Source organism: Procambarus clarkii, chromosome 9, assembly GCF_040958095.1.
Source record: "Procambarus clarkii isolate CNS0578487 chromosome 9, FALCON_Pclarkii_2.0, whole genome shotgun sequence".
NCBI classification, from domain to species: domain Eukaryota; kingdom Metazoa; phylum Arthropoda; class Malacostraca; order Decapoda; family Cambaridae; genus Procambarus; species Procambarus clarkii.
Window position 1 is genome coordinate 28,361,150 of NC_091158.1, and position 22,222 is coordinate 28,383,371.

Below are 22,222 nucleotides of genomic sequence, written 5' to 3' on the forward strand. Positions count from 1 at the left end.
TGGGATTGTTCCCATTACCAGCCATAATATCATTCATGTTGTTTATAATATCACCAATGCCAGCTCCGGGATAGCAAACCCTTAACCTGTTCCCCCTATCTCTAGCACAAAACGCTCTATCCAAATACCTTATCTGGGAATCTCCCACAACTAATGTTTGCTTAGGTACTTCCTTTACTTTCTGAGGGGCCTGCGCTTCCTTTCTCTTCGTTGCTTTCCCTTTTGCGCGATCCGCAGTCTCACCACAGCACTCGTCCTCCAAAACGTCAAATGAATTAGAAGTTGCTATGGCGTTTGAAGGCGGCTTTATCAAAGTCTTCTTAAGGCCCCTGTCTTTCACAACTCTCCAAGACGAGGTCCCTTTCCTACTGGTCTCCTCCTTCGTTACTTCTCGTTGTTCTTTCAGCTGACGCACCTCCTCCCGCAGAGAGTCCAACTCTGTCCTCAGGGCTCCCACTAGAGTCACCAGGTCCTTAACTACAACTTCCATATTGCTATGATAATATAACAACACTCAGGAGCTCCGGTTAACACAACCTCTCACTGTGACTTCACCTGACTGACTGCTTCAGTCAGGTTCTTCATATCCTTTTTGTTATCCACTTTGGGTCATTGGTATTCTATCTATTCAATTTGTATAGTATACTACATTCCTGAGCTTTGCTTAAAATATTCTTAAATAAATTATATTTTGAATCCACATCGAAATCCCCTTTTACGTCACCTATCGCTGGGTTCATGTCTCGCTCTAAGACCGGCCAACACCCCATACCCAAGACTTTCCAATCTATTTGACCCAAAAAATTTCTTAAGCTATTAAAATCAGCTTTTCGAAAATCTGGGACTTAACAGAATTTTCTCCTACAGGTCTGTTCCATTCTATGCTAAATCTGATTTCTTTGTGATCACTGTTCCCTAGCTCACTCCCTATTTCGATGTCATTAATTTGTGTTCCCGTGTTAGTTAACACTAAATCTAAAGTATTATTTTTCCGCGTTGGTTTCTTAATGTGTTAGCTAAGAAAGCAATCGTCAATTAATACTAGAAAATCTTCTGTTTCATTATTCCCTGTTCAGTTAGACAAATTTATTCCATTGAAATTAAAAGCACCCATGACGCAAATACTGCTAGACCTAGATGCTCTAGATATTTCATTCCATAGGTGCTTTGCTTCCATCCTGTTTAAGTTGGTGGCCTGTTTAGAACTCCTATTATAAGATTATTTGCTCTTTTGTTTAATTCTATCCAAATAGTTTCTATATGCGGCTCAGTTTTGATTCCTTCTTTGAGACTACATTTCAAATTGTCCCTAACATATATGGCTACTCCCCCCTCCTCGTCTAATATATCTATGTATGTGAAATAGTTTAAATCCATTTATTTTATATTCAACTAATAGTTTTCTTTTTTCTACATTCATCCACTTTTCGGTAAGTGCAATAATATCTATTGTTTCTGTACAGACAAGAGCATTTAACTCGTTTATTTTGTTTCTTAGACTTCTACTTTAGTGTAATATACCCTAAGTGAATTGTTATTTTGAGGTCCTTCTCTTTCCTTGATCATTTTGCCAATTTGTTTCTCCAACAAACATATACTTTTATTACCTCCTCCCTCCCTATCAATTCCCATACCACCATCTACTAACAATTTAAACCCAAACAAGTGCCTCTAACCACTGGTTCCAACGAGTTCGCAACAGCAACAACCCCAGCCCTCGATAGATGCACCCCATCACGTGTATACATTTCATTTCTTCCACCGAAGTATTCCCAGTTGTCTAGGAAAGATATTGCATTTGATTTGCAATATCTTTCCAGCCGGCAATTGACACAAAGTGCCCTCGACAACCATTCATTCCCAACGCTCTTTCTTGGAAGAATGCCACATATGATCGGGATTCCTACCTTGCTCCTAACTAACTCTATGACTTTGTTAAATTTCTGTGTCAGTTCCTCACTCCTAACTCGTCCAACATCATTACCCCCTGCACTAATACAAATAATGGGTTTGTTCCCATTTCCCGTCATAATATCTTTCATGTTGTCAACAATATCTCCAATTCAAGCCCCCGGATAGCAAACCCTTAACCTGTTCTCCTTATCTCTGGCACAAAACGTGTTGTCTAAATACCTCACCTGGGAATCTCCCACAACCAGAATTCGCTTAGGTACCTCCTTAACTTTCTGAGCACTTTGAGGGGCCTGTGCTTGGTTGCTCTTCGTTGATTTCACTTGCGAGTGAACTGCAGGCTCACCACAGCACTCGTTTTCCAACACGGCAAATTAATTTGAAGTCCAGAGGGCGTCTGAAGACGGCCTTGTCAAGGTCTTCTTAAGCCCCCCCTATCCTTAACGACTTTCCACGACGAGGTCTTGTTAATATTGATCTCCTCCTTCGTTTCTTAACGAAGTTGTTTCAGCTGTCGTACCTCCTCCCGTAGGGAATCCATCTCTACTCTCAGAGTTCCAACTAGATTCATCAATTCTTTCACTAATCTTTCCATTATTGTTATAATAATGTTACTACAATTGGAGCTCCAGCTAACACAACCCCTCACTGTGACTGCACCTGACTGACTCCGGGTGACTCCGTAACCAGGTTGTTGATTTGCACAAAGCACAAACACTCAGAGCAGTGCTTCTCAAGGATAGCATTGATATTGTTCTACTTCAAGAAACACTCACCAGGACTGAAAGAAATATCAATATCCCAGGATATCAAGGTTTCCACTGCCCTATGGCACATGGTGGCACCAGAGGCATTTAAATTCTAGTAAGAAATCATATCAATGCCACGGCAATCACAGACCTGCCCAACTGTGTCGAGAACGTCGAAATTATGGGAGTTAATCTCACTATGAGGAACTCAATGCTGTCCATCTTCAATGTATACAAGAGCCATAGAGAACGCGACATGGATCTCTCAGCAATCTTTGAAATAGCAGTCACTACACCTACTATCATCTCTGGTGACTTCAACGTTCATAGTGAATTACTACCTGATTCACCAAGAACCGACGCCAACGGAAGACATATTGAACACCTTTTGGATGAAGTGCCAGAAATCAGTCTGCTTAATTCGACGGAACCAACCCACACTGGTGGGGGAAAGTTGGATCTCACATTTGTTTCCACTAGTATTTATGAGTTGTGTCATTGGTCAGTTGATCATGTTCTGACCAGTGACAACTTTGCTACAAAAAGTTATTAATATAGCACTACCTCCTAGACCTCCAGCTCCCGAGCCCGGATGGGATCTGCAACATCAAAGCAGATTGGACGAAGTTTCAAGAAGCTCTCGAAACTTGGCACCAAAACTACACTCCTCCTGACAACACCGAAGAAATGGAAAAAGATTTAGTAAATGCAATACATAGAGCAGCAAATCTCGCCATCCCCAAGAGGAAAACAATTACCCAACAACACAAGGACCATTGGTATTACTGTGATAGGATCAAAGAGCTACATAACAGACTAAATCGTGCACGAAAGAATTTCAGAAGAGATAGAACCGAAGCTAATCTAGGACTTCTTAGAGCTGTCCGAGATCATGTACACGAAGAAACAGCAAATATCAGATAAGAAAAATGGCTCGAGTGGTGTGTCAAGCTAAATCAGCATACATCCTTGGGCGACATCTGGAGGCAGATCAACAAGGCTAAAGGAAAATCGCCTCCTGCTCCGCCGCACCATGTTCATCCAGAGCAAGAAGTAGAAAGGCTAGCAAATCTATTTGCTTCAAGAGCCAGTTCCGCTCAACTTCCTCAAGCAACTCTTGACTCACCAACAAAGACTTCAAGCAGCAAGATGGAAAAAAATAGATGATGCTTTAGCATTACCTGACGAACTAGACCAACCTTTCAATCTGAAAGAACTCAGAAGTGCTACAACGAAAACTAAAAATCCAGCTCCAGGCGAGGACAAAATCACTTACAACATGCTAGCCAAGCTAGGAGAAAAGGGCAAAGAAGCCTTCTTGAGTCTCATCAACAGAGTATGGGTGACAAGAACTCGACCACTCTCTTGGAACAGTGCAATTATAGTTCCCATTACAAAACCTAAAGACCCAGGAAATCCAAGACCCATCTCATTAACAAGCTGTCTGGCCAAAACTGCAGAAAGAATGGCCCTTAATCGAACTGAATGGAAAGCCAATCCACTACACCAAAATATGTTTGCTTACAGAAAAGGTGTTGGAACCACAGAATGCCTTACCTCCCTCCTGGATCAAATCAATGACGAACCTGGAATCCTTATTTTTCTAGACCTTGAAAAAGCCTTCGAGTTAGCCAGTGCTCCAGCTACACTGTGCTGCCTTGTGGAAAAGGAAATCAAAGGACATGCTCTTGCCTTTGCCAAAGGAAGCCTGCTTAACAGAGAAGCTAAAGTCAAATTCCAAAGAAAAACATCCACCTCAATGAGGCTGGAAAATGGAACTCCGCAGGGAGGGATACTAAGCCCCTTCCTCTTCAACTGTCTCATGGAACACTTCATGAAGCTCAAGCTACCAAAAGCTAAACTGCTTAACTACGCAGACGACTTTGTGGTCATCATCAATGGCAAAGGTGCAAGGAACCACGCACAAAAATACCTAGATATTATCAGCAGGGAAGCGGAACGCATAGCAGTGAAAATAAACAGCAATAAAACAAAAGCAATGACCGTTAAAATGAGAACTCAAGACATCAGACTCGCAATACAAGGACAAGAAATTGAGTGGGTTACCTCTTTTCAATACCTAGGAGTCATAATAGACAACCAGTTGAAATTCACTCAAGAAATTGAATATCTTTGGCAATGCTGTAAAGCCAGAAACTCAGCTTTGCGCTCCCTGACCAGTCTGAGAGAGGGTGCATCTCTACCAGTACTCAAAATGTACTACGTTCAAGCAGTTAGGTCACTCATTGACTATGCTGCTCCTGCTCTTACATCCCTCAGTGATAACCAATGGGAGAAACTGGAAGTATCTCAAAATGATGCTCTGAGAACAATGCTTGGAGCACCTATATGGACGCGTAGAGAGAACCTTAGGATGGAAACAAATTTACCAGCATTAGAAAACAGGATGAAACAAAGGATAGCCACCATAACAGCAAAACTTATTGGAACAACTGGCAGACTATCAATCTAAGACAGTATACAGATATACATTCAGAAAAATCTTCAATATAGAGCAAGCTCATGGATGGATAATCTGGTCAAGATTCTAGAGAAAGTGGACCTGAAATGGGCCATTAAAAACAAAGGGGAAGATAGACCATATCAACAGTTTCGGCAGCCTCCTCCATGGGAAGAATCGAATCTAAAGATAATCATTGAAGGATTACCAGTTAAAAAATCAGCATGGGACCCGCAGAGGCTCAAAGAAGTAATAGAGCAACAAATGGAAACTATCTCTAGACCCACAACGACTCACATCTTCACAGACGGATCAGTTGATCAAGAAAGAGGTTCTGCCGGGGCAGCAGTTTACACTAACAACTATGAAGCTTAATGGAGTATGAATAGCAGGTGCTCAACATTGCAAACAGAATAATTTACATGATGTCATCATTCATACAGACTCTAAATCTTCGCTCCAGGCATTGTTATCCAGTCAGCACAGAGATAATATACAACTCCTCACAGAAATTCAACATATAGAAAAAGATGCCCATAATCGAGGGCTGTCAATCACCCTAAATTGGATACCAGGTCACATTGGCATAGATGGTAATGAAAAGGCAGACTCACTAGCAAAAACTGCCACTGCTCTACCTGTTGTACAAGTTCAAATACCTCCAAGTTTCTCACAGATTAAGGAGCAAATCAAGAAGAAAATATTCTCAACTATCAAAAGTCGCCACAGAGCCAAAGTAGCGGAAGGAAGATCCACTGCGATATGGTACGAACAAGCCAATTTTTACTACTCTTTCAAGCCTGGCAAAAAGATATCCAGAGACATTGCAGTAGCCATACACAGACTCAGACTTGGGTACAAGTGCTGCTGGGAGATAATGAACCCAATAGTTAAAGAGTGTCACATCTGTGAAACTGAGGCAGAGGCGCCGCTATTGCACTACTTACTGGAATGTGAAGCTACTGAAACCCTGCGCATCAAACTCAACATTAATCCAACGACAGCAGCTGCATTATATGCACATTCCACCGCGACTACAATGATTAGAAAAGCTGTTGAGGAATGGGACTCACTAGTGAGCATTCTTCATCAACATCCGCCTTCAAGATAATGTTAATAAAACAAGACTAAAACCAGTGCACTAAAACAGAAGTGATAAATAAACAGGGAAAAAGGAGGAAACCTCTCCTCCATTTTAAACTTAGACCCAAACATCACTGAAACAAGGTTATGGCGAATAACCGAACTCAATTACGGGCTCACTATAGTCCGTGCTACATGGACACTTCGTTCTGAGTAGCTAAATCTGAATTTTCCCGCGTTGGTTCCTTAATGTGTTGGCTAAGAAAGCAATCGTCAATTAATTCTAGAAAATCTTCTGCTTCATTATTCCCTGTTCTGTTAGACCAATTTATTCCACTGAAATTAAAGTCACCCATGACACAAATACTGCTAGACCTAAATGCTCTAGATATTTCATCCCATAGGTACTTTGCTTCTATCCTGTTTAAGTTTGGTGGCCTGTATATAATTCATATTATAAGATTATTTGCTCTTTCGTTTAATTCTATCCAAATAGTTTCTGTGTGCTGCTCAGTTTTGATTCCTTCTTTGAGACTACATTTCAAATTGTCCCTAACATATATGGCTACTCCCCCTCCTCGTCTAATATATCTATGTATGTGAAATAGTTTAAATCCTTTTATTTGATATTCAGCAAATAGTTATCTATTTTCTACATTCATCCACGTTTCGGTAAGTGCAATAATATCTATTTATTATTTCTGTACAGACATGAGCATTTAATTCGTTTATTTTGTTTCTTAGAGTTCTACTGTTAGTGTAATATACCCTAAGTTAATTATTATTTTCTTATTACCATGGATAAATTACCTGAAATCCTTGCACTGTATCCATATTTCGCTTCCAGTAGATGAACGACATATAAGATTAAGAAACAAGTAGTGTATTGTGAAGATTAATAATAAACAGAAGCTACCCCATGACTCTGTAATATCTCCATTGGTCAAACTATTATGTATTAGCGATAAGACCTACCATTAATGTATAATGATTTACTGTAAATATATAGCTCTTGAAATAGCACTTTCTCTGTAACTACATGACATTGTAACTATAAGGTGTGAAGGATAGATGAAATTGTTTAAGTAATAATCTAAGATGAGGTCTGATAAAGACCTTTTGTGCCCTCTGTAATGCTTGTTTGCACTACCGCTCACAGGATTGGTATGGGATGTACAATAAACTAACAACAATCAAAATCAAGATGAGTCGTATTTATAATAAATATGTTATATCTGTCTTTACTGTAGAGGACGTTAACATTATGCCTTCAGCCAGACAAGTCTATGTGGTGGGGATGAGGGTAGGTTGACTAGTTTAACAGTTACCAGGGGAGAGTTATTAAACAAATAGTGAAACTGAAGGCAAATAAATCCCCAGGGCCGGATGAAGTGTTTGTCATGGTGCTTAAAGAATGCAAAGAGGAGCTTTGTGAGATATTGTCTACCATATTTAATAAATCATTAGAGTGAGGCAGAGTTCCAGAGTCATGGAAGGTTGCTAATGTGGTACCAATTTTTAAGAAAGGAGATAGATCACTTGCATCAAACTATCGGCCAATTAGCCTAATGTCTCTTGCGGGAAAGTTACTTGACTCGATAATTGCAAATACCTTTCTTCTTCATCTTGAAAAACATAAAATATTAAATGATTCACAACATAGTTTTACAAATGACCGTTCACGTTTAACAAATTTGATATCATATTATTGCAGCATAGTTGAGGCAGTTGACAGTGGTAAGGTTTGTGATGTTGTGTACCTTGACTGTAAACAACATCACAAACCAGTGATGATGATACAGTGTCACATGAAAGACTGATTAAAAAGATACAGGCTCATTGTATTGAGGATACTATATTTAGTTAGATTAGGGCATGCCTATACCAAAGGAAACAAAGAATTAGTTTAATGGGGTTAAATCAGAATAGGAAAATGTTGTAAGCCTCAAAACCTTACATTTGTCTGTATTAAACTGCATCTGCCATTATTTGTGTAATCTGTATCTGCATCTGTGTATTCAAAACAATAATTATAATCATTAATGCAAACTGTTCCACTACCGAATGTTTACCCTTGTTCAGGGAGCGGCTTGGCGCACTTCCCCCTGGGTGAGACCTGGAGGTACTCCTTGGGGGGCTGGTGGGACCTGAGACTGGACTCCGGCTCCCTAAAGCCCACCACCTCCAGCAGGAGGGCCACACTGGAGGGCCTCGCTGCCATCACCAGGGAGTCCCCCTGTCGGCTCAGAGTGGCGCTTAGGGAGACCTTCTTCAGCGACTGGCAGCGGGTGAGTAGTGAAGTTCTTGTGCCCATGACCTAGTCATATTTTACAACTTGTGTCTATGCTCTAATTTTAATTTGCAACTTATATTCATGATCTATTCATAGTTTTCCACTTGTGCCCATGACCAAGTTGTACTTTACCACTTTTGCCCATGACCCAGTTATAGTTTACCACTTGTACCCATGACCCAGATATAGATTACCACTTGTGCCCATGACCAAGTTGTAGCTTACAACTTTTGCCCATGACCCAGTTATAGTTTACCACTTGCGCCCATGACCCATTTATAGTTTACCACTTGCGCCCATGACCCATTTATAGTTTACCACTTGTACCCATGACCCAGTTATAGATTACCACTTGTGCTCATGACCAAGTTGTAGCTTACAACTTTTGCCCATGACACAGTTATAGTTTCCACTTGTGTTCATAACCCAGTTATAGTTTACCACTTGTGCCCATGATCCTGTTATAGTTTACCACCTGTGCCAAGGACCTAGTTGTAGTTTACCACTAAAACCCATGACACAGTTATAGTTTATCAATTGTGCCCATTGTGATATTTTTCTTGAATGATTCAAGCACATTCGTTAACTTTAAATTGAAAGTCTAGATTGGCTTCCAGCGGAAGGGACTGCTTAGGTAACACATTAAGTGTAGTTAGTATTTCATTCCCCACTCTAGAGTCCATAGAAAAATTATGAGGTGCGAGTAAATGCCGAGACCTCAAAAGTTTAAGATCCTTATCACTGAGCCGTCGACCTCCTTCATTGGCTGAAGGTAATTTAACAGGTAGGTCACGGGTTCCCACAACAATATATATTGACGTGTGATGCTATGAATTCAGCCCGAGGCTCAAGAAGCATTCTCAGATTAATAGCAATAACCTCAGGTAGCGTGGCAGAACATATGTAAATCATTAATAGTGTGGTGGTGTAACAAAAGACAGCATTCAACTTAACAATACAATTTATTTAACAAGTACTAACTACTACAACAAGAAAAATATCAATGACGTTACTTGAAATCCTTACTGTGACACCTTTACAATAGCTAGACACCAGCCCCAAGTATAACCACAGGATCCTACCTGTAATCACGTTGTGCTGGATAAATGAACTTGAACAGTACTGAGTGGCCACAGAGGATGCAATCAAGCAGTAAGATACTAAGTCTATAATCACAAATTGCAACAACAACAAGGTAGGTTAGGAGACAAGTCTAACAATGACAAGACAAAGACAAGAGACAAGACAAGTAAATGAACAAATCCACAAGGGCCGTGACGAGGATTCGAACCTACGTCCGAGAGGATCCCAGACTCTGCCTTACGTCTGATGCTGCCTTACGTCTTACATTTGATGCATCACGCTTTTGTGATTTCTGTGTGTAAGTCTCCAGTAACCTCCTATCAGTTACTTTACGCTCTTTGCAGCCCCCCCCCCTTCCCCTACAACGCAGTTGCAATGCAATCAAACTAATAACCTTCAATGATACAACAAAGACTAGTGGTGTTACTGGCATGTTCAGCAACCCTTCCTATTAGATTCTTACGTTAACATTTCGTCTCTTGGACGGTCAACAATCAATGACTAATTGATTACGTTAATACTAATAGTGACAATTACGTTAATTCACTGCCAACAGCAGTCAGCAACAACTCTTACGTTAACTTAATCTTGTCTCCTACAGACAGGTCAACTGTCCCAACTCGTAAATCAGAATTTACACAGACACTTGACCCGTCAAGCATTCAGTGAGTAATCCCCTAAATTACTGTACTACGGACAGCTAATTAATCCCAGCAAGAGTTACGTTATCGGATATTATCTCCCACTCGATAGTTTACTATAATTCTATATCCAAAGTACTTTGAGGATTGCAATTACCCTTAACCGCCTTGAACAATTAATTACTATCTCACAGATCGATAATTAATCATATACGAATACGTTATTCTCAACACTGGCTCAACAGTTATAACATCAGTGAAGTGAATTTCCTCTGGGGTACTATTATACCCCAATTAACACAGGTGACTGGTTAAATATCCCACAGACCGATAACTAATCACTACGTCTACGTATCTTATTAATGACTTTACTCTCCAAAAAGTCAATCAATATTATCTCTCCTGACAGATACTTAATAACAGACGTTACGTTAATGCAAACAATGTAGTCTTCGTGTGAGTCGATCAAACCATGATTGGAGTTAACTACTGTGACTTCCATGAACCCTTAATTACCTGTCCAACTGACAGATAATTTGCAACATGCAGTTACTTAATGTAAGCCTTCCGCCCTCCCGGAATTCCTACACCACTGTCTGACTTCACCTCAAGTGGCTGATTGGACCCAATTCTTTGACCGACCAATCAGCCGTCCCATGGAAAGATAATTAACGAAAACAAATCTAGATGTGAGATTTGTTCTACGCCTACCTCCATTAGGAGGTGGACCTCAAGCATAAAGAACTGCACACGGCAGATATTTCTACTCTAGGCAGGAGGCTAATAGAAAAAGGGAAAGTGGGAGCAAACCGCCAGGCCTCCACCACCAGGGGTGAAAACCTGTCCACAATAGGCCGCTGGCTCCTCCTAGTTAAACAGGACGTTAAAACCAATAAAGGGTAACCAACGGGTTCTCACAATCAAATAATTGTATTTGATGTGGCGCTATGAATTGGAATTCGAATTCCCAAGAACAGCCGTCATTAAAAGAATGATCACATTGCACAATCTTATACAGCAGAACATGGGTGGAAAAGAATGGTTGAAGGGTTGACATCAAAGACCGTTTTCTATAAAATATATTAAACAAGAGACTAAACTACTACAACATCGAGTTAACGTTACGTTAATGACCATCCAGTGGCACTATAACAAACAGCTACAATAGCAATGACTCCGGTCCATTGCTGTGCGGCTGCACACTGACCTAACCTGAACACAGGTGTGCACACTGACCTGACCTGAACACAAGTGTGCCCACTGACCTGACCTGAACACAGGTGTGCCCACTGACCTAACCTGAACACAGGTGTGCCCACTGACCACGCAATATTGCAAACTAAAAAATATTCACAAGCCTAAGTTACACCACAGTGAGTGACTCGTTACGTTAATGTCCATCCAGTGGCACTTGCAACACAGCTGTTCAACAGCCCCTCGAGAAATGACAGCAGTCTCCATCTTGCTGACACTTCGGGCTGAGTACATGAACTAACTGAACAATGATGCCCACTGATGACACAAGCTTGCAATCAATATTGTCACGGCTTCACGGTGACCAGATACTATAATCACAGTCTTACGGGTCCTCCAACCATAACAGGCGAGACCCCCGTAACTAGGCGAGTAGTCCAACAGTGACTCCCCCTATCACAACCTAATGTGAACACTCTTTGCAACTCCCTGCAAGAAGTTGCACTGTAAACAGTAAACAAAGTCAGGCAAGGTGGGATTCTGAGACACAGCTCCAGTAATCCCCAAATTACTTTACTCTCGTCACCAGACGATAAACAAACGAAATTGTCTTAATCAATTACAAGATTGATTGTGTGATTAATTACGTTAATTGACTGATCACAGCAGTCAGCAACAAAGTACTTCTACGTTAATCATCAACACTTGTCTCTCTTAACACAAGTCATCTTGTTAACAATAACTCAAAGTCTCTTACATTACATCACACTTGACTCCTTGCAAGCAGTCAGTGAGTAATTCCTAATTAATGTCAAACTGACAACTAATTAAATCCCAATCGAGTTACGTTAACTAAGCCTACCACTAACTTGGTAGCTTCTCAACAGTCTATGTCAAAATTTACTTTAATGAGTGTCAATTACCCTAATTAACTCCGAGCAATTAATTAACTGTCACCAGGACCGATAATTAATCATACATAAATACGTCTCACTCCGCACTGCCTAAGCAGGTCTCATCAAACACTGTGAATTCATGGACGAGGTGCTAATTACTCCACTAATTAACAAGAGTGCATCTTAATCCACTGTCATCAGACAGGATATGATTAATATAACGAGTTATGCTGGCTCCATGACCTCGCTTTACCGAGTCATCAAGAACTTCGACGTTAATTACTCCACTAATTAACATGAGCCACTAATCGCTATACCCCAGAAAGGTAATTAGTCTCAAGCAAATTACGTTAACACAAATACTGACAGACTCTGACAGTTCCTCCCACTATGTGAACTCATGAAGAATGCTAATTACATAATTAGCTAGAGTGGTCAATTAGTTGTCACACGGACAATTCATTGCACCTGAAACGTATCTCAACAAGCTCAACACTGTTCCCCTTAACAGCCCTCACACTCATCAAGTAATGTGCAACCCCTTATAAAGTTAATTCCCCTTAATTAACTCTCACTGATTCCTTAAGTCATCAACACAACTTAAAGAATACAAAGTAACCCCAGGTTACATAGGTCACACTTACAGTGGATAGCAACATAAATGAACAGCCCACATACGGCTGCAGCTTCTGCAACACGTAAATTACTGTACCCACACAGTAACGACACATGGTTTGGCAACAACAAAGGTAAATCTACATTACTGCCCCTCTAATCTTGCAACAGTTGCAAGAGACTATTGTGTGCAATCACTACTTCAGCAAAACAATTTGCGTTAAAATGAAACACCGTCGCTACGCGGACAGCTGGCACTAATTCTCATAATTAGGCTATAACTAATCAATTGCTTGCTCTCATTATGTACTGTGAATTCCCCTGAATAATGAAAGGGACCTCCTTACATCAACAACACAGCTCCTAGGGCTGTAATATAACGTATACCTGAAACAACACTGCCCAAACCTGCAACATAATGATGCCGTCAGCATACCCCCACATGCAAATGACATCATTAGGCAATCAGTCAGCAATCACATTTACTGACTCACCACACAACACCGTGTAATACATGCAAATGAAAACACATGGAAATGGCATTCACTTAATCAATGAAAATTGTATCACTATATAAATTATACATAATTATACAGACCTCAGGGTGTCCACTGATAACCCTGCAACACTGGCCTGCCTACCTCTGCAATGATATAATTAACATGCGGCAACATGGCATTAATCTAGACTCTGAACGACTATATAGAATCGACAGACTGGGATCACTTACATAGTAAATCTCTACACTGACCGGTTACATACTTGAGTCAGTCTACACACAACATATATCTATATACTTCTACATTTGGTACTGTGTAAACATCCATCTCCAGGTGCATCACAAACAGTCACCTGGACGTCAGTACAGACAGCTGTCTCTCAGCTGCTTCCCTCGCCTGGCAGGCGCTATGGGACCACACAGCTGTTACCGAAATTAATAACAGTCCTGAGACACTATGACAATATTATTGTGTACTCACGATTTCCCCTCTCATTACATTAATTTCCCCGGTCACTACCTCACTTGATGAAGAACACCTAGCTAGCTCCCACGTGCATCGACAAGGTGACTAGGTGTGGCCCTAGGGTGTGACTAGGGCATGTGGCCAAGCGTGGCCCAAGAAGGTGGCCAAGACATGTGGCCACCGCGTGGCCCTAAAGGGTGGCCACCGCATGGCCCTAAAGGGTGGCCACGGAGTAGCGCGGGCCGTCACAGCGCCCCACCCGGGATGAGCTGGCGCGTGGGGCGGCCTGTGGGGTGGCCAGGGTGGCCCACAAGGCGGGTGGCCAGGGTGTGGCCATCACGTGGCCCCACGGTGTCTGGCCACGGAGTGGTGCGGCGCGCACATTGGGGTTTGCGTCAGGCTGGCTGGCTGGCGGCCACAGGTATACACAACGTGGATGGGAGAGCACCCACACCCACATCATACCAGAGCATACCTCGCTCGTACACAGGGTGTGATAATGGCCGGCGTCACCACATGGCGGACACAGCAAAGTGGAATTTAAAGTCCAACAGGGGCCTCCAATCTCACCACAATTACACTGGAAGGCCAATTGTCCGTTAAATAAGGACGACACAGCGATTAACGGTGGTGGAGGTGGCAGACACCAGCCCCACCCAGGGACACCTTGTCCTCAGCTCGCCGCCCAGCTCAAACTGAAGATTTGGCGGGCATAGGGAAACTCAAATGCTTGTCTTCCCCCCACCTTGTCTTGACCAATCAGCACAAAGCCGGCACAGCCTATTGTGCCATTCTCAATCACCTCCTTTAGCGCCTAAAACTCACCATGAAGCTGAGGTGCCTAGACCAATCACAGACGCCCTCACCATGAGGCGTCCCATGACGTCACAAGGAGGGGGAGGCCTAGGAGTGTGGCGTCATACCTCACAGGGTGGGGGAGGCGACGTTCACCCCTCTGTCCCCCCACCTCTAAAACCGTTGGCTAGTGAAGTACCCTCTCATACCACACTCACTCTCTCCAAGCCCATTTCACAGAAAACAGGATAAATGATTTAACTCTCTCTACAGACCAGTCACAGACCTCTGCCTAGTCTTAAACAATGGTCCTTAGCATAAGCTTTCATCCAACACCACACAAGTGCATGTAGTTTGAAAACTTCTTGTCTAGAGTCCTAAAGTGACTCTAGCCTAATCTAGAAAACTAGAAAAACTAGCTGAGGGAATTTTCATTTCCTCAAACCCTACTCAATTAACGCTCACTGAATCCTTGACTCCGATGACAACCAAATTTACAGCCAGAACTCGTCACACGGACGAGTTCACCCAAGTCACAGTAACACAACATTCGGTTATTTAATAACTCAATTAGAATCATGACCCAACCAATTGCAACCCGTTGCAATGACAATTACTGAAAACACAGTAATAAAACACTCAGCTTCGTGACACTATAGTTATATTTCGTGCCCACTGACCTTACCTGTAGCTCTCTGCTATTAAACGCTATGTGGAACACTAAGGAGATGATCACTCTCCTAATCAACAATATTTGCTGCCATGAATCTAAGCTCCTCGACAGAGCTGTCACTCCCGACAGCGGCTTCTTGAGGTTATCTTGAGATGATTTTGGGGCTTTTAGTGTCCCCGCAGCCCAGTCCTCGACCAGGCCTCCACCCCCAGGAAGCAGCCCGTGACAGCTGATTAACACCCAGGTACCTATTTTACTGCTAGGTAACAGGGGCATAAGGTGAAAGAAACTCTGCCCATTGTTTCTTGCCGGCGCCCGGGATCGAACCCGGGACCACAGGATCACAAGCCCAGTGTGCTGTCTGCTCGGCCGACCGGCTCCCTATCACTCTTCACCACCAATCCACCAAATTACATTAAACCGGTCAGCTATGCATATATTTAAATTACACTTGTCACAGACTAGGAAAACACAATGCACTTGTAATAAACATACACTGGTAACACTCCACAATATCCTATACCAGGAAATCTCCCGGTGTTAAACATTCTTACGCTACTGTAACATGATGACGGAATTGGATCACTTGAAATGGACTTCACATGTGGGTATGGGGAAATGGCATAAACATTACCTATAAATGTAGTCAACACAACACCAGTATGAAGAATAATAACTCTTGGACAGCCATACCTGGACTCTCTCTACCTGGACATTCTTTCTGACTCTTAGAATGTCCAAATATCACAATGGCAGAAAGATGTAAGTACAACAATGTAGAAACAAGACAGGTCCTCGTAACAATAAAAGGACCTCGCATCAACACTCTGAGTGTTGGGATCTATGGTCAATTCAGTCTAAGGCTGAACAATCCAGAACCCATGCACTGTTATAGATGTCAGCGCTTTGGCCACCATAAAGATGACTGCAGAGGCCCAGAACGATGTGGTGTATGCAGCGAGCTCCACAATACCGACATATGCAAGAATCTGCACAAAGAAGGCAAACAAACGAAAGCAAAATGCCCGAACTGCGGGGATACACATCACGCCTGGAACAAACGATGTCCAGAAAGGATAAAAAGAATACTAGCTTTCGGATCAACCCAGCAACCCAAAGTCACAACTTCTAGACCACAATCGACCAGACCCTCGGTAAAAAGCCAGTGGTATACTCGTCTGCAAGTCCGAATAAATGAATATCAGCAACAGTCTGATGCACCAAATCCTTCTATTCTGAGCAAGAACAGGGCCTCCAACAACTGGGGGAAACAAAGAAGTACTACTCCACAAGGCAACAGCAACATAATAGATCAGGGCAGCAAAACGAATATACCTGCTATTGCCTCCAAGACCTCCCAAGCAGAAATGATGATCCCTACATCATCAAATGCCCCAGTAGCTGGATGTAGCAAAGACGCTTCAACCTAACCAGGAGTCTCCTCACCCACCAAGAAAAAAGTCTCCACTCCAGTCAAGAAGACACAAACGGTCGGGAAAATCAGTACTGTAAAAACCATGGACTCAATGATTCCTCTATAACGGAAAAATTGACAATCTCAAAATTATACAATGGAATATTCAAGGATTCAACAGCAAAGCACAAACACTCAGAGCAGTGCTTCTCAAGGACAGCATTGATATTGTTCTACTTCAAGAAACACTCACCAGGACTGAAAGAAATATCAATATCCCAGGATATCAAGGTTTCCACTGCCCTATGGCACAAGGTGGCACCAGAGGCATTTAAATTCTAGTAAGAAATCATATCAATGCCACGGTAATCACAGACCTGCCCAAATGTGGCGAGAACGTCGAAATTATGGGTATTAATCTCACTATGAGGAACTCAATGCTGTCCGTCTTCATTGTATACAAGAGCCATAGAGAACGCGACATGGATCTCTCAGCAATCTTTGAAATAGCAGTCACAACACCTACTATCATCCCTGGCGACTTCAACGCTCATAGTGAATTACTACTTGATTCACCAAGAACCGACGCCAACGAAAGACATATTGAACATCTTTTGGATGAAGTGCCGGAAATCAGTCTGCTTAATTCGACGGAACCAACCCACACTGGTGGGGGAAAGTTGGATCTCACGTTTGTTTCCACCAGTATTTATGAGTTGTGTCATTGGTCAGTTGATCATGTTTTGACCAGTGACCACTTTGCTACAAAAAGTTATTAATATAGCACTACCTCCTAGACCTCCACCTCCCGAGCCCAGATGGGACTTTATCAAAGCAGATTGGACGAAGTTTCAGGAAGCTCTCGAAACTTGGGACAAAAACAACACTCCTCCTGACAACACCGAAGAAATGGAAAAATATTTAGTAAATGCAATACATAGAGCAGCAAATCACGCCATCCCCAAGAGGAAAACAATTACCCAACAACATAAGGACCATTGGTATTACTGTGATAGGATCAAAGAGCTACATAACAGACTAAATCGTGCATGAAAGAATTTCAGAAGAGATAGAACCGAAGCTAATCCAGGACTTCTTAGAGCTGTCCGAGATCATGTGCACGAAGAAACCGCAAAAATCAGAGAAGAAAAATGGCTCGAGTGGTGTGCCAAGCTAAATCAGCATACATCCTTGGGCGACATCTGGAGGCAGATCAACAAGGCCAAAGGAAAATCGCCTCCTGCTCCGCCGCACCATGTTCATCCAGAGCAAGAAGCAGAAAGGCTAGCAAATCTATTTGCTTCAAGAGCCAGTTTAACTCAACTTCCTCAAGCAACTCTGACTCACTAACAAAGACTTCAAGCAGCAAGATGGAAAAAAATAGATGATGCTTTAGCCTTACCTGACGAACTAGACCAACTTTTCAATCTGAAAGAACTCAGAAGTGCTACAATGAAAACTAAAAATACAGCTCCAGGCGAGGACAAAATCACTTACAACATGCTAGCCAAGCTAGGAGAAAAAGGCAAAGAAGCCTTCTTGAATCTCATCAACAGAGTATGGGTGACAAGAACTCGTCCACTCTCTTGGAACAGAGCAATTATAGTTCCCATTCCAAAACCTAAGGACCCAGGAAATCCAAGACCCATCTCATTAACAAGCTGTCTGGCCAAAACTGCAGAAAGAATGGCCCTTAATCGAATTGAATGGAAAGCCAATCCACTACACCAAAATATGTTTGTTTACAGAAAAGGTGTTGGAACCACAGAATGCCTTACCTCCCTCCTGGATCAAATCAATGACAAACCTGGAATCCTTATTTTTCTAGACCTTGAAAAAACCTTCGAGTTAGCCAGTGCTCCAGCTACACTGTGCTTGTGGGATATTTGGGGCTTGAACATGATTATTTAAATATTAATGTAGTAAATTAAATTACGAAGGACCACCCGCTTTTATAGTAAAGAGGGAAACTGAGAATTTCTGATCATTAGATAATTCCTAGATGAAACCAGTAACTATGGACAAAACTAGAAAATATGATCATAGAAATAATTAATGGGCTGTATTATTAAATGAAACAAACCTCAAACACCTACATTGGGGGGTTATTACTGGAGGTAAGTACGTCCAGGAAATAGTGTGGTTCGTTCACTAATTCAATTAATAATAATCTAATCCTATAAAATAATATTGAAACTGATATCATTACCATAAAGGGGAACATAGATTATGAGCATAGTAATGAGTTACAGTAAACCACATATCAATCCCAAAGAATTCTGCACACAAGAAATTGCAATAGAATCATAAAAGGAAAGAAATCTTAGCTTAATAAAGATTCCTTTAGAAAGCCATGGAAGTTCCTCTTATTCTCTGGACTCGGTCGACTGACGAGTGGAACGGGTTAACATGGGAGGAGGCAGCATGGAGAATTCTTCTCTCGTGCTGCAAGACAAATATTTTACAGTAGCAACTGATTTACCTACTGTATCTATATATTCAAGAAAATTAAGAGTTACAGGTGATAAATTTTAATCACCTGTTATTAGATGTTATCGTGCGTCATAACGGACAATCACCCTGCTACTATTAAACCTTTTACCTGATGCATCACATAAAGGAATATACTTAGCTGTGGGCACTGTATAAGTATTAAGATTGCCGTGCTTCGCGTCCCAGGCTCTGGTTAACCCTATCCTGGATAGTGACGCGCTTCGCTGGCCGGTCACGTGTCGTCAAGAACCAAGTCAAAGTGCTCCTTATTCGACACCAGCACCAGCTGAAGATACTATCTGCAAGGTTATTCACGCCTCACAGTGGCGACTTTCATCTGAGGATGGATAACGCCTGCCCTATTTGCTGGGCAATGGCGTCTTCTTATGAGTACGGTAAGCGCAGGTCTGCCTCTGAGCGGCTCTCCACGTGTACTGAGCTGGCCTTCCTTTACCCACGCCGAGTCCGCGTTCATAAAACAAATTATTGTCTCGAACATTAATATTTCTCGCATTTACGCTTGAAACGTTGAAGACTGGACGGGTTTATTATTTAGAGGAAGAAAATATTGTTATTTACCAATTTAAGAATAGTAAATATATAAGGGAGAGGAATTAATGTCTCCCCATGGCATTCACTGGTGACGTTAACTTTATCACGAGATAGACGCTATGATTCCAACGCTCTATTCGGCTTTTAGTTAGAGATCAATTCGTTTGCAATTAGTTATCATACAGAATGCTTTAATTATGGAGAATCGAATTTAATTCTCACACACATTGGATATAATGTGTTTACTGTAAGGAAATCTGACGCAATACTGGCGTCAGGTGACGTGAGAATTCTAACCTACTGTACAGATGAAATTATTAGTACATGAGAATTCTACGTGTTGTTAATTTTACTTACTACAATAATTAGTATGGTTAGTAATAAGTAATGAGAATACAACAATGTTGAATTCGGTGTTGGAAATATCCAACAGTGCTGCCTTGTGGATAAGAAAATCAAAGGACACGCTCTTGCCTTTGCCAAAGGAAGCCTGCTTAACCGAGAAGCTAAAGTCAAATTCCAAAGAAAAACATCGACCTCAAAAAGGCTGGAAAATGGAACTCCTCAGGGAGGAATACTAAGCCCCTTCCTCTTCAACTGTCTCATGGAACAATTCATGAAGCTCAAGCTACCAAAAGCTAAACTTCTTAACTATGCAGACGACTTTGTGGTCATCATCAATGGCAAAGGCGCGAGGAACCATGCACAAAATTGCCTAGATATTATCAGCAGGGAAGCGGAACGCATAGCAGTGAAAATAAACAGCAATAAAGCAAAAGCTATGGCAGTTAAAAAGAGAACTCAAGACATCAGACTCGCAATACATGTACAAGAAATTGAGTGGGTTACCTCTTTTCAATACCTAGGAGTCATAATAGATAACCAGTTGAAATTCACTCAAGAAATTGAATATCTTCGGCAACGCTGTAAAGCCAGAAACTCAGCTTTGCGCTCCCTGACCAGTCTTATAGAGGGTGCATCTCTACAAATACTCAAAATGTACTACATTCAAGCAGTTAGGTCACTCATCGACTATGCTGCTCCTGCTCTTACATCCCTCAGTGATAACCAATGGGAAAAACTGGAAGTGTCTCAAAATGATGCTCTGAGAACAATGCTTGGAGCACCTATATGGACGCGTAGAGAGAACCTTAGAATGGAAACCAATTACCAGCATTAGAAAACAGGATGAAACAAAGGATAGCCACCATAACAGCAAAACTTATTGGAACAACCGCCAGACTGTCAATCAAAGACAGTATACAGAGATCCTTTCAGAAAAACCTACAATATAGAACAAGCTCATGGATGGATAATCTCGTCAAGATTCTAAAGAAAGTGGACCTGAAATGGATTATTAAAAACAAAGGGGAATCATATCAACCATATCAACCATATCTGTTGACCATATCAACAGTTTCGGCAGCCTTCTCCATGGGAAGAATCGAATCTAAAGATAATCATTGAAGGATTACCAGTTAAAAAATCAGCATGTGACCCGCAGAGGCTCAAGGAAGTAATAGAACAACAAATGGAAACTATCTCTAGACCCACAACGACTCACATCTTCACAGACGGATCAGTTGATCAAGAAAGAGGTTCTGCTGGGGCAGCAGTTTACACTACCAACCATGAAGCTTACTGGAGCATGAATAGTGGGTGCTCAACATTGCAAACAGATTTATATGCCCTGAAGGAGGCAATAAACTATACAATTGAGAATAATTTATGTGATGTCATCATTCATACCGACTCTAAATCTTCGCTCCAGGCATTGTTATCCAGTTAGCACAGAGATAATATACAACTCCTCACAGAAATTCAACATATAGGAAAAGAAGCCCATAATCTAGGGTTGTCAATCACCCTAAATTGGATACCGAGTCACATTGGCATAGATGGTAATGAAAAGGCAGTCTCACTAGCAAAAACTGTCACTGCTCTACCTGTTGTATAGGTTCAAATACCTCCAAGTTTCTCAAAGATTAAGGGGCAAATCAAGAAAAAATATTCTCAGTCGCCACAGAGCCAAAGTAGCGGAAGGAAGATCCACTGTGATATGGTACGAACAAGCCACTGGTTACTCCTCTTTCAAGCCTGGCAAAAAGATATTGGGAGACATTGCAGTAGCCATACACAGACTCAGACTTGGTTACAAGTGCTGCTGGGAGGTAATGAAGCCAATAGTTAAAGAGTGTCACATCTGTGAAACAGAAGCAGAGGCGCCATTTTTGCACTACTTACTGGAATGTGAAGCTACTGAAGCCCTGCGCATCAAACTCAACATTAATCCAACGACAGCAGCTGGATTAGATGCACATTCCACAGCGACTACAATTATTAGAAAAGCCGTTGAGGAATGGGACTCACTAGTGAGCATTCTGCATCTACATCCGCCACCAAG

The 22,222-nt window shown here is 41.8% G+C and overlaps 1 protein-coding gene across 1 annotated transcript in view; it reads left to right on the forward strand.

The window, feature by feature from the left end:
* LOC123766095 (uncharacterized) overlaps positions 1-22,222 on the forward strand; it is a 902,969-nt gene that overhangs the window by 163,937 nt on the left and 716,810 nt on the right. Inside the window, exon 3 of the mRNA XM_069321294.1 lies at positions 8,287-8,492. Within this exon, the coding sequence (XP_069177395.1) occupies positions 8,287-8,492 (206 nt within the window). The remainder of the gene's footprint in view (positions 1-8,286; positions 8,493-22,222) is intronic.